This window comes from Physcomitrium patens, chromosome 4 (genome assembly GCF_059467195.1).
Source record: "Physcomitrium patens ecotype Gransden chromosome 4, ASM5946719v1, whole genome shotgun sequence".
In the NCBI taxonomy this organism is placed as follows: domain Eukaryota; kingdom Viridiplantae; phylum Streptophyta; class Bryopsida; order Funariales; family Funariaceae; genus Physcomitrium; species Physcomitrium patens.
Window position 1 is genome coordinate 6,185,309 of NC_143413.1, and position 14,267 is coordinate 6,199,575.

The window sequence follows — 14,267 nt, forward strand, 5'->3', positions numbered from 1 at the left end:
CAAGGGGGGGGGGGTAATGTTGGTGGAGTTGTGGTGGGCTGTCTTTGTTTGTTGTATAGTGAAGGAGCCACCACAGAGAGGATGGGTTCATATACCTTTCACTATTCCTACCCTGGAGGGGGACTGAAAGCTCTTTTGCCATGCTCCTGGTACTTTTGAGGGGGGAGGGGGGAAGAAAAAGGAGAAGGGGGAAAAAGAGGAAAAAGGAGGAGAGGGTGAGTCATTCAATGTGGTGCATGTTGGCAGAATTGATAGCCCGATTGATTACAAAGCATCCATGAAAAGTCAGATGCTCCTGGTTTAGCATCTGAAGGCCAAGGAAGGCAATGGCCACTTTTAACTAAGAGCTCCTCCTGTGGAGCCTCGTACCACTCAGCAGCATTGATAGCAGCAGTGGAACTATAGAGGGAGAGGGCTTCTTCATCATTCCACTGTAGTTGCTGTCACCATCCTGCAACGTCGCGGGCCAACGAGCGAGCGGCACTCTGACGCGGTGAAAGCGACAGAAAGGAAAAATAAAAATAAACAAAAAGCGACGAAGCTGGAAGGAGGACGGATTAGCCGTGAGGAGCGCCGTGCAGGTGCGTCATGGTCCATCGCGGAAGTAGACGGACAAGAAGGAGAAGAAGACGAGGGGGCTGCGGAAGATCTCACCCGAGAATATAACCGCATTGGACCATACGGCAGGGGGACGAGCGTTGGGGTTCCGGAATCGGGCAATCGTTGTGGCGGATCTCGGGGCGGGGAGGAAGACGCGGAGGAGTCCACTATTCGGGGGAATTGTGGAATAAGACTAATTGGAGACTTCCGGGGGATCGGGTGTGGTTACTGAGCGAGGAGGAGGGAGAAGAGGAGGAGGAAGTTAACCAGGAGGGAAGAAAGTGGAGAGGATTTTGTTGCGACGTCACCTCTTCCGAAGCTTTGGGGAAAAGTTGCGTTTGTCTGTGCTTTGCGAAGAAATCATCACTTCTGCCTGTGATTGACTCTGCCGCTGCTGCACGAGAGACACACATGTGCACATTGCAGATGAGGCCATGATGGTGTTTCACACTGGCTGGCTGCACGGAAGTTGCGTTTGAGGTCATTTTTTGCTGTTGTTGCGGGACTGCATTTCGATTGTCATTGGATCGGATTGGGGAAATCAGGACGGAGGAGAAGAATGACGCCAAGGAGTGGGTTGTCTTCATAAAAGATAACGGACAAGTGTGTTTGGAATCGCCGGTATGCAACGATCGGTTCGAGACTGTGTAGGAAGTGCAGGGTGCAGGGGTTTATTGCTGACTGATCTCATACAAGCTCTCCGGAGGGCGATAGTCTTCATTGATGTGTTTTGCATTTCGCCATTGTCGTTGCACAGTAACGTAGTACTGTTGCTAGCCAGTTTTGTACACGCATTTTTCCTCTCTTGCCCAGGCATGTATTGTTATCCATCTCCTTGCACGTTTTGAAAGTAGTCATCTTCTTCCGCATTATCCGCTCAAGGGATGAAGCGTTGAGTATACGAGAAGTAATTTCGAAAGGAAATTGGGCAAGGCGGACTGATTATTTAATATTCTATCCGATTCTTCCAGGTTTATGTAATAATCTTGTAAGGAAGTTTTATGTAATTTGTAACACAGTACGCACGTTCCGCTGCAGAATGTGGCAAATTGGAGATTGGTTGGGTGATTACAGAGGCCAGGTGATCAACACGTGGCATTTTGAATGCGAGAGCGTCGCGGGCAGTGAAATCAAAATGTAGGGGAGGAATGACGCTTGCCTGGAAAAGTGGAGAAGTTGCGGTGACTACAACTATGTTTGGACGAGAAACATGACGGTGCCACTGTCGCCCTCGCAGCACGATTCTTTGGCCGTGGACGACGGCTGTTCGTCAGTGCGAGTGGCAGTACGCGCACGCCCTTTGGTTGAGAAGGAATTGGTAGAGAACTGCTCCGAATGTGTTTCATACTCGGAGTGTGGGAAACAAGTAATTATAGGCGCAGAACGCAGGTTCACTTTTGATCATGTCTTCGGCGCTGCCACTAGTCAGGAAGATGTCTACACCAACTGTGTCAAGCCCCTTGTCGAAAGCTGCTGCGCGGGGTAGGCAAACATACTTTCACACTTTGTCGTAGGGGATATGATCTGCAGGAACCAAAAATGCACCAATGAAATACGATCCATTGTGAAGGACACGATGCATTTCTATTAAATTTAGTTTCTTCTTTTTAATCTTGCATATGAATGTGGGGCAAGGTAGAATTTGTTTACACTGAAAGGGTTCGGGATTAGTAAATGTCGTGCTTAAGAAACATCTATCACAAGAATTGAGCGGGCTCATGAATACTCGTGTTCGACTAAGCGTACAATATAGACGCGTACAGCTTTCTGGACGGAATTCCCATTCTAAACACCTTTTTCTAGCTTTTTGAGCACCCTCACTTGATGCCGCTGAGCTCCTTCGCTCAGGGCTTTGCAGTGATTTAACTATGGGTAAATTTCTTCGTCCGTCGTAATTGCCTACTCGATCACATGCATTGGCCAGCTTTCAGCTTATTGCATCTTTATGATAGCTGAGCACACTCGAAATGATAAGATATTTGTGTTCTCTTAAAATTCGTTAACTTTTCATGTCCTATTTGCAGTAGGGACCTGGAATTTTGTTGAATCTCATACGGTAGTTTTGTAATGGGCAGGTACAATGCAACAGTACTGGCATATGGACAGACAGGTTCCGGAAAGACCTTCACTATGGGTTGCGGCAACAATGTGTCGTTGTTGAAGGAGGATCTCGGCATTTTACCTCGGGCGATTCGCCAGCTCTATGAGTGTGTTGAGGAGCGCAGTAATCAGGCTGAGTTTCTGGTATTCATTCTGGATCTAACACTGAAGTGCTTTATTGTATTCTTGAATAATAAAATCAGCTCTTCTATTGCAAGTGTGATATTTGTGTCGTGAAATCTAATGGAGTACTGTCTTGTGTCCAACATTCTTAAGTTGAGATTGCTTGTACTGAAGCGCTGATAGTGGAAGGGATCATGCATGTATTTATAGATCAAGTGCGCGTATGTCGAGATTTATAACGAGGAGATAAAAGATTTGCTCCATCCAGATACGCCATCAAAGTCTATTTCCATTCGCGAAGATGCAAAGGGCGATATCGTCCTCGCAGGTGTCAAGGAAGAAGTCGTCACCAACTTTGAAAACATGATCAGGTATCTATCCATAGGTATTGAATTTTTTGATGTCTTTTACATGTAGGGTTTGTCAAGTAAAAAGCATGGAAATATTCTCCTGGAGCCATTATGGAGTTACTAGGTTGCCAAGCATACTGCAGAAGTATGTCTTAGAAGAGTGTACGAGGACAAACACTGCCATTGGTCAATAATTGGACGCTTGGTTATGTAAAGGTTATCGTAGAGGAAGCTTTCAAAATTATCTCCCGGTTCACCTTAAACGTTACTTTTGTTCCTTGCCTCATTGTTGCAATAGTTGTGATTCACTCTCTGGTTTGTGTGAACCTCCCGCTTTGAAAATCTTTAAACGCAGGTGTGGTTCTTTTGTCTACTTTTCCAGGCTTCTTGAACATGGATCAATGTTCCGCACAACAGGAAGTACATTAATGAACCAGCATTCTAGCCGCTCACATGCTATCTTCACCATCATTGTCGAGCAGCGGAGCATTCTGGATAGTGCTAGCAATGAAGTCATCACTGCGAAGTTTCATTTGGTGAGTCTTGCACCTGCCCCTACTCAGCAACCAGCTTAATATTTTTGGGATTTCGTCTCACCTTCGCATCATAACTGATGTTGGTCAGGGAGTTTCACAAAGTCAACGTTGGACAACTGGAATGGAATAGACTATGCACAATTCAGCATTGCACAAAGTCTGCATTGTGCAAGGTTATCTGTAAGTTAAAGCTTCTTGATATTGATGTGTTGCAGGTAGACCTTGCAGGCTCAGAAAGGGTGAAGCGTACGGGTGCTGTGGGCATGCGATTCAAAGAATCTGTCACTATTAACTGCGGTCTTCTTGCTTTAGGGAACGTCATAAGGTGCCATCTATCTGCTGCAATTTTACCAATGTTATCCTTTTTTCATTTTATGAACTTGGATGGTCTCATATTAACATATAATCAACAATATATATAATCTGTTCTTTTGCTCGCAACAAACAATTCACTTATTTTCAGGAATTTACATCTGCAGCGCATTGGGGGATGAGCGAAAAAGGTGTCAGCATGTACCGTACAGGGAGTCAAAGCTCACACGTATGCTGCAGGTTAGCTCACTTTACTTTTAGTTTAGTCTTAATTCCAATCATGTTGGTTTTCATGCTACGAAATTGAGTGTTCGAATTTCTTTAGATAATACTAAATTTAACTGTTTTTGCTCGGGTTAAACCCGATGAAAATCGAACCATGTTTCGCTTTGCTATGACCTGATAAGGAGGACAAAGCTCTTGCTTTCTTGCATCATATTCATAGTTTTCATCAGCTCTTGGTTATTTAACCTGCAGAGTTCGCTCTCAGGTGACCTTGAAAGCATTATTGCAGAACACTGATTTGTTGTTTATTTTTTGAAATTAATTTTTAATAATCTTATTTTGGTTGTCACCCTGAAAAGTGTGTAAATTACGAAAAAACTGACCACTTGGGACATATGGGTTACGTTTTACGCTTTTGCAGGATTCCCTGGGTGGAAACAGTCGAACGTGTATGATTGCGTGCATTAGGTAAACTGTAGTAGAAAGTAACAAAACGAGTGATCCACTAGATTCTACTTTAATTTTTCACTTCGTTGAATTATCCTAAATTTAGTTTTTCTTATTTCATGCTTATGTTCTTTTGAAAACAGTGAAGACCAACATAGCTTTTTGTTGGTTGCATCTTGTTTTACAGCACTGCTGACACAAATTTTGAGGAGACACTCAATACGTTAAAGTATGCTAATCGTGCCCGCAACATTCGTAACAAGCCTGTCATCAATCGTGATCCGCAGTCTATCTTGCTGAATCATCTGCGACAAGAAATCCGGGTGAGACTAATGCTAATCTTGTAAGAAGCTCTTGACTAAGCTTGGTACAGTATGAAAGTACAGTATAAAATGCTTCTGAGAATGACGTCATCCGAATGTTAAATCTGACTAGGTTTTGTATCTGAAACAGGCTTTACAACTGGAGTTGCTGAATTCGCGAATTCGTAATGCGGGCCTAGATCTCGCCAGTGGACCGCAAGATCTATTCCTGTATGAATTTCATCAAGAACTTCTTGCTAACATGCGATTTGTCTTTCGTCAATATTTTTAATTAGGCGTCATACAGACACCATTGGTTCTCTGAGTACAGTTCAACTGTTTACTACTCCAATAATTTTCTAAGGAGATCAGCTGGATCACTCAAAAATAAAGATACAGAGTCTACAGTGAATGTGTTAATACGTGACTGTTTATGTAGTTGTCGGGATAAGTGCTTCAAACATGAGGGACTTTTGTTTAGGGCACTAAAAGCCTCTAGATGGCGAGTTTTGGTGAAAAATATAGCTACTTGTGTCTCGCAATTTGGGATGGTTGCTTGCACGAACGTTATTGGAGGCTTGTGTTTGTGTTGCCATATCTCTAAGGGTCTCCTTAAATTGCAGTGTATAACTGTGTTCGTATTACCATTATGAAGGACACGGGCAGATACATCAATGGAGGTGACTGCGGAGCTCAATACTTTGCGTCTGAAGAGCAGAGAAAGTGAACACGAATGTCTCAAACTGAAAGATGATATACAAGTAACTTACTGCCTGGCCTTGCGTTTAGATGTTTTGACATATGTAGGACCTATTTAATTACATGCTTAATTGGGGTATATTTCTGTACAGTCCTACTGGTGATCAATGTTTTTGTGTGAAGTGTCCCAGATGCTGTAGTTATAGTTGATGGTCTGAGGTATTATCATAATCTTTATTGTGCTAAACCGTAGTCGTTTACACGAAGCCTTGCTCTCTGATGTTATGATGCCAGGGATTGCAGTCGTTAGTTAACAATCTGCAGGAGGAAATGCTGATACTACGTACCGAGCGCAATCATTACCAGGTTAGAACTTCTCGTTGCGCATGTGTGTCTTGCGATTAGTCTTGGTATGCATACTCTGTTGCTACCTAGGCTGTACAATCTCATTCCATCTTTATTGTTGTCTTTCGTGTGGATGTTAAAGATGACGATCTATGCACTCAATCTTGATTGCTTCTATAAGCTGTGGTTCTGTTTTCCATGCTCAAATCCCCTCATTCTTTTCTCGTTGATCTTTCCACTCTGAAAAGCTTATAAAACTTTCTTCTTCGAATATATGTTTTTGATGATCATACTATTGAATTAATTCATATGATGTCACTTCTTCCTCTTGTACGACATGTTTGAGATACATTCAACATTAGCTTGATCTTTACGCATTGTTTGTTCATCGACCTGTCAAGTTTTGTTGTATGTGATTTTCGTCGAGTGTGGAGGATCTCCAAAGTCAATACAGTAATTTCTTTCCTTGAACTTCGGCTCCGTCAGATGCATTTCGTTCTCAAACTTGGTCGCGTTTTTTGATTTTTCTAAGCGATTGATTCTTAATCGATCCCTCATTTTCGTAATTCCACTTCCCTGAACTTATCAAAATTGTGTTATTGCAGCTAAAATTGGATGAAGTGAACTCAGAACTGGCGGCATTGATGCAAGAAATGCCACGTTGGGAAGGTGTCATGGATATCAGTCCTATGGTCAAGGACCACTTGTTAATAAGGATGAAGAGGGCCATGGGTGAGACTGATAATGAAGGTCCTGGTTTTGAATCCAGTGGTAGTTCGTTGTCTAGCTTAGATAGGCCAGCTAGTTCTGATGCTGCAACGAGAAGTGAGAGGAATCCTAGCTTTCCTACCGTCAGGGAGACTGCTCGAGAATGCAGTAATAGCTGGCCCAGTTCTCAACCAAAAGAAGACCATTCTGTCGCATTGATGCCGGAGATGGTGTATACTCCTTTCACAGCAGATGCAAAGGTAATCACTCTTTGTTTTTTTAAAATTTAAATCTAGGAGGAAGTTGTTTACGGATTATCTGCTAATATAACAGTCGTGATTCACGTTCGACACAGGGTGCGAATTGTAACTCGCCGGATCGAACTAGTGGAAGTAATCGCAACATCAACCAAAATTTACGAACCATACGGGATCTGGAGGAGCGGTTAGCACTTAAAGAAAGTGACGTGAAATTTAAAGAAGAGACATTGAAGGAAGCTACTGAGGATCTCGCAAGGGATGAACGAATCTTTGCTGAGAAGGTAGATTCTGATGGCTTGAACTTCCTCCATGAAGTACTAGAAGGTTCTGCGTTGTGTGATTCATTCACTGAAGTGAAGCTGATTGCCTCTTAAATGCGTATCTACAGATGAAGGAGATCAAGACACTAAAGAAGCTTGCTCGAGACCTGACAAACGAAAGGGAAACGTTGATGCAAAAAGCAGAGAAAAATTCTGCAATGATTTCGCAGATGTCAGTGGAGGCCTTGGCGAAGGAGGATGAGTTGGCACGTCTTCGAATGTCTATTGAAATTTTGCAGTCTGGGCGGCCGGACGCTTTCAACATCAATAGCGCCTGCGTTCCCGGAGTTCCAGTTGAAGTTGCGAAGCCCAAAGGAGAGAATTGCGACGTCCATGTAGACCGAATTGAGAGTCCCGACGAGGTAATTAGCTAAGTTTTGATGCCGATTTTGCATTATCACTTTTGGATGATATTTTCTGTTCTGCTACCTATGTTTCTGTCTTCACCGCTTGGAGTGTTCTGATCTACCAATTCTTTTCCAGATGTTGCTGATCTTTAGTTTGCAAGTCGTAAAATTTAGCGCACCTTGACATGCTTGTTGTTTTCAGGAATGTTCTCTTAGGGTACACATCACTTGATACAATGAGTGAGAAGGATTTGTCCTTAAGCCTGAGATAAATGAGCACTGTAGGTGGTTACGACCTCATACGTATTGATTGGATGTGCTTCAGGTTAAATGCAATGCAATGGATAATACTAGTGATGCGGTTGACACTGCTGCTGAAGCTCCCGTCGAAGATCTAAGTGAAAAATTGAAGGTCGGTTTTCTTCTAATTTACTTTAAATTTAAGCCAGCCACTGAGTGGTACGTGGACAGGATTTGTGGCCTTCCCTGCTTTCTTGTCTGAGTTTGTGCTCCTCTGTGTTTGGAAAGGTCAAGGAAGAAGAGGAGAGATTGTTGTCTCCAAGAAAGGCTTTTGAAGAGCAGCAACATTTTGAAGAGGACGTGTGCACTCAAAGCCGCGAACTAAGACGAAGCAAACAGGTGGGTTTCTCTTTGAGAAGAGCTCGCGTATCTGTGTTTTGAAGTCTAGGTTTTGATTATGTGTGATCATTGGCAATAGTTTAGCCTCTCCCTCACTATTCTCATCTCACAGAATTGTCTGTTTACAGAAGGGCAACTTCCTTACAAAGTGCCTTATGGGCTTGTAACGTTTCCAAGCACATATGGGATATATGAACGTTGGTGCAGCGTGACATTATATTGGAGTATCAACTATACACATATTCAGTTTAGGCTGTATGCCGCCTACCTCGACTGCCTTGGCACTACTTGCCTTGTTACCGCTGTCAAAATACAGCATTGTAGCAGAAGTTCGGGTTTTTAAATAGAATCATGAGTGCACACTTACAATCGACAGAATAAGTACCAGCGAGTAGGTAGATATACCTAACTTAGGTGATGCAGGAAAGCCCTACTGGGCTTGTAGAGTGAGGTTGTCCGCCCTCTTATCTGTCACAGAGCCATTTCATTTTAAGGCACACACGAATCTTAAATTTTTTTTTGGTCTTATTAGGTTTCCAATTGGTATATTCTTATGTATATGCTCGTCAGTTTCATTTATTTATTTATTTTTTGACACAAATTAAGAAAAACTCTGCTGCGAACAGAAGGAGACAGATACAGACACCCCGGATAGGTCTGGCCAAGATGGGTTACATGTACAAGCTAGACAGACTAATATATTAAACTAGGACACATAAGTTTTCTCTTGGGGTGGTCCTGATCCCACGTAGCAATTACTTCGTTACTGTTGAGATCATTAAATGATAGACTATAGTAATTACTGTAGCTACAGTATTTAGAGTCTAGTGGAGAAGTACTGTTCATCCTCTTATTTTCTCTCTTCTTGTGTACGAGATACAACCAGATCAATGGATTTTTGTGTGTGTGAAGCTCTCTCTCCTTAGAAACCCTTGTGTGTGTATGACTTACTACTACTCGTGTGTGTGTATGACTTACTATTACTCTTGTGTCTTTCTAAACATTCTCAACACTTTATCAGCACAATTCTCTTCTACACACTATCACAATTTTTTTTGCTCTAGTCTTTGACTCTTCAAACCTGTTGCTACCCTCGCTTAGTGTCTGGGTCATGATCTTGTTCTTCTTGCTGGCCCCTCACACATTAGCTGCTTGCTTAGAGCACTTGTTCCACTCTTTGCCTTGCTTGCTCTGAATACTTGATCCAGCCCAACTCCACCTTCTACTTGCTCCCTGCTCCCTGCTGCGCCCCGAACAGACGTCGAACTGGCGCCGAACTGCCGCCGAATCCGCCGCTGCCGCTGCCGCCCGCCGCCACCCGCCGCCGCTGCCCGCTGCTGCCACCCTGCCGCCCTACCGCTACCTGCTGCCGCCATTTTATTGCTGTTTTGCTGCCTTAATCTACAACTATCTCTTCTTAAAAATAAAAATATATATATATATATATATATATTAGTTTTTTTTCAAGTTCAAGTTTATCATTTTATTTGATTTTATATTTTAAGGTACGTTTTACTCAACTTTTCTACTTGATCTTGTATTTTCTTTACAGATTTATTTATAATGAGTGCTTCAACATCTCCAATTGCTTCTACCATGGTTCCTACTATTACCAGTGCATCCCAATATTTTCAAGCTCTTTTATTTCCACCATTGACTGTGGATGGAAACAATTATCTATTATGGGCAAAAATGGCAAAAGCAAATTTATTTGCAGAACAACTCTCGGATGCCATTATGTTTGAAGAATCTCCTACAACAAGTATTTTTATATCTCCTGCTATTCGTTGGAAAGCACTTCTTCTCCTTCGTCGTCATCTTATACCTACATTACAACATCAATATTTGGAAATGGAAGACCCTACAGAACTTTGGAAGAATCTTAAATCTAGGTTTGATCATCAAAAGACCATTTTTCTTCCACGTGTACATCATAATTGGACACATTTACGTGTCTTGGATTTTCCAAATTTAAATGCCTTCAATAGTGAAATATACAGTATTGTCTCACAATTACGATTATGTAGACAAAGCATTTCTGAAGAAGAAATGATTGAGAAAACTCTCTCTATATTTCCTCCTGCATCTACTGTGCTTGCACAACAATACAAGAACATGAAATTTCAGAGTCATTCTGATCTCATGTCCTATCTACTTCTTGTGGAGAAGCAAAATGAGCTATTCTTGCGCAATGCGGAAGCTTGTCCTATTGGAACTACAATTCCTAAATCTCATGCACTTAATATTTTAAAGTCTAAGAAGAAATTATATAAACATGGGAAACGTGCTCATAAGTATCAAGGTAATCATAGTCAAGACCATTTCTATCCATATGGAAAGAATAAACGTTCTATTATTAATTATAGTAGAAAACAAAAATCAGAGATGCGTTCTTGCCATAAGTGTGGAATGATTGGACATTTAGCACATGTGTGTCGTACTTCAAAATATTTTATTAAAATGTTCCAAGAAAATAAGAAATTACGAGCTGAGGCTCGTGAAGTTCATACCATGGATGCATCCATGGATTCAATTGGTGTTGATGACTTAGAGGCTTATATGACTAATAGAACCTCTAATGATGAATCAAATGATGCGCTCATTGATTCTGCAACAACACATACTATCTTGCGAGATAGACGATTTTTTATTGAAAAATCTTCAACTTGGAAAACTAAAAATATGATGACCATGGCTGGAGCAAATGCATTTTGTTTCCAAGAGGGCACAGCGATGGTAAAATTACCTGCGAGTTCCATCATAAAATATAAACATGTGATGTTTGCACCCTCAGCACCTCGGAGTCTGATCAGCTACCGAGATGTGCGTATTAATGGTTATCACTTCTCGACCGCCACTTTAAATAGAAAAGAAGTTTTGGTTCTTGCGAAGAACCATAAAGTTGTTGAAAAAGCTTTGCTACAAAAAATGGTTTATACTGAATTGCGATTCGGCCTCCCATTATATTTAATTTTGTATCATCTATCTCAAAGAGTCGTGTTTCTCTCTAGCATGAACGTTTGGGATATCTAGGATCCACATTATTTAGAAAGATCATTCCATGTATAACTGGGCACAATTTAAAGCCTGCAGATGTAGACTCTAGGGAATTATGTCGTGCATGCGTGCAAGGTAAAATGATTACTCGGCCTTCAATTTGGAAACTTCCACAAGAATTACCACCAATGCTTGAAAGATTGCATGGTGATATTTGTGGTCCTATTAATCCAACATCAGGATTATTTCGTTATTTTTTGGTCCTTGTTGATGCATCAGGTAAACAATCACATGTTTCATTATTATCAACTCGAAACATGGTGTTTGCCAATCTTATATCTATGCTTATTCGCTTTTGGGCATATTTTCCTAATTATCCTATAAAAACATTGCGTATGGATAATGCAAAAGAATTTGCATCAAAGTCTTTTGAAGACTATTGTACTGTAATAGGAATCGAATTGACATATTATGTTTCATATGAACATGCTCAAAATGGACTTGCAGAGTCATTTATAAAGCGTATACAACTCATTACGCGGCCACTCCTCCTTCACGCAAATCTACCTACATCTATGTGGGGTCATGCAGTTTTACATGCTACAGCATTAATATGCCTCCGCCCTTCTTCTCTTGAAATTGTTTCACCACATGAGCTCATTTTAGGTCATGTTCCAAATGTATCTCACTTACGAGTATTTGGTTGCCATGCTCGGATTCCACTACCAGAACCTCAACGACGTACCATTGGAGCTCATCGACAAGAAGGCATATATGTTGGTTTTGATTCACTAAGCATTATTCGTATTGTTGATCCATCAACTAGCACATTATTACGTGCACGTTTGCAAAATTATCGTTTTGAAGAAACTGTATTCCCATCTCTTCAAGGAGGAGTATCCAATCAACAAAGAAATAAAGTACTCATATTTGAAGCACCAGAAACATTTACAATGAATCCCGATCCTAGGACATCTTTGGCAGAAACTGAAGTTGCTAAGATTTTGCATTTAAAACGGATCGCGGATGAAACACCTGATGGCTTCAATGATGCATCTAGAATTACAAGAGTTCCTATTAATGAGGCTCAAAATGCACCTACTCAGATTGCAGTGCCATTGTCTACAATACCTTAAGTTATAAGAATAACAACTAAAAGAACTCATGGACCAGATAAGCAATCACGTAAGAAGAAAACTATAAAATTAACTAATCCTGGTATTATTTCTCAAGAAATTGCCACTCATCTTGCAGGACTACCATTTCATAATGATATATCCATGCATAATGTACCGTCAATTCCTATGAAAAACAATCTTGGAACTGGAAAGAATAAGAACAAGTTGAGTAAAGAATTATCTATTTTGTATTGTGCTACAGATGATATTTGAGACAGACCATCTATTACAGTAGATGAATCATTTGCATATATGATTATAGAAGCCCTTTCTTCTGAGGAAGGCGATCCAGAACCTCAAAACATCGAAGAGGTGATGCGTCGCTCTGATTGGTCAAAATGAAAAACTGTCAAGGACAAAGACTCGATGAGGGAAAATATACAAAAAGGCTATCTCGATATAATAAGTCAAAATATAAACAAGTATGTATATTAAAAGGAAACTGGAATGGCTATTGCCACAAGACAAGAAACTAAAGACTCTTGAACTTGGACTAGAAGCAAGAAAGGAGTTGACAAGAGTGAAGAAGCCTTCACTCTTGTCTCTATATATACTATCTAACTAGGGGCTACGTGGCGACGTTCTATAGGACCTCCAATATGTGTTGACTTTGTAGGACACATGCCTTGACTTACAAGGCAAGTTTTTCTACGTGTGGGCCACATAGTTAGCTTGATCTTCAAGCTAACAACATGTGTGGCACATGGCCAACTTGTTGACCACGTTTCTAATCCAAAAAGTCAATTAAAGACACCTATGAAGTCAAAGCAGCATGTAAGAAGTTTCTAGGAAACTTCCATATTAAATATTATAGAATTTACTTATTTTTATCTACTTTTACTTACTTCTACCTATTTCTATATGTAATTATTAGCTTACATGATTATGGCCGTGACATTACCCCCCCTTCTAGAGACGAGTTCCACGAGGAGCGGTCATCATATGTTGAGGAAATCTATGATGCGACGAATTGTATTCGCCACATACTCTGATCTCTGTTCTCTTCGAAGATGATTGATAGGGCCTTTCAACCATCGGTAGTGTCGCATACCAGGGCGGGAAGACCACCCAGTTATTTGATCATTGTTGAGGCCTTCGTAACTTCCTTCGAATAGAATATTCGGAACACCATCAGGAGTTGTTCCTACCTCTAGCAAAATCACCAAACATCGAGAGTCTCTTCCCAAATCGTGATACCAAACGCGTTGTATCTCACCATCTATTCGAGGGAGAATATGTCATTCTTGAAGATCTTCATCTCGATTGCGTCGTCTTGAAGGTTGTGACAATCGTAATGTCTCGTCCGGCAGGTTAGCAAACAAAGGTTCTTGAGTTGAATCCGCTGGTTGTTGGCTCTCCATCTAATTAGCGTCACAAATGTAAAGAAGTTACAAACAAGGATAGGAAATTGAATGTTATCTTGCCTCAATCTTGTCTCTTTTATAAGAGAGATTTTCATCTTGATTTTGATGGATGTCGTTGATGAAAAACTTTGACTTTAGCTGATGCATTTGCTAGATTCCTAGATGGCTCCCATGTGCGTTCACTAATATCATATCCGTGCCAATGAACAAGATATTCCAGCTTATTTCGGCGCCGCCTTGAGTCTAATATCTCTTCCACCTCAAATTCTTCATTATTATCTACTTCTATAGGAGGCGGTGGCATTTGTCTTCTTCCTTGTATATCCACTGTCTTATATGGTTCAAGAAGACACACGTGGAATACATGATGGATCTTCATTGACTCCGGTAGATATAACCGATATGCAACTGGGTT

At 41.1% G+C, this 14,267-nt stretch overlaps 1 protein-coding gene across 1 annotated transcript; it reads left to right on the forward strand.

Annotated features, from left to right (window-relative positions):
* The first annotated feature begins 821 nt into the window (after positions 1-821).
* Positions 822-8,839, forward strand: LOC112280810 (uncharacterized). The gene is made up of 18 exons (XM_024516662.3): positions 822-1,221; positions 1,639-2,082; positions 2,676-2,844; positions 3,034-3,194; positions 3,556-3,709; positions 3,925-4,034; positions 4,189-4,261; positions 4,668-4,714; positions 4,881-5,016; positions 5,147-5,226; positions 5,651-5,756; positions 5,989-6,060; positions 6,645-7,007; positions 7,103-7,288; positions 7,396-7,689; positions 8,000-8,086; positions 8,203-8,313; positions 8,442-8,839. Exons 2-18 carry the CDS (start codon positions 1,811-1,813, stop codon positions 8,478-8,480), a joined length of 2,460 nt encoding a protein of 819 aa, XP_024372430.1. The 5' UTR covers positions 822-1,221; positions 1,639-1,810; the 3' UTR covers positions 8,481-8,839.
* Positions 8,840-14,267: the final 5,428 nt, after the last annotated feature.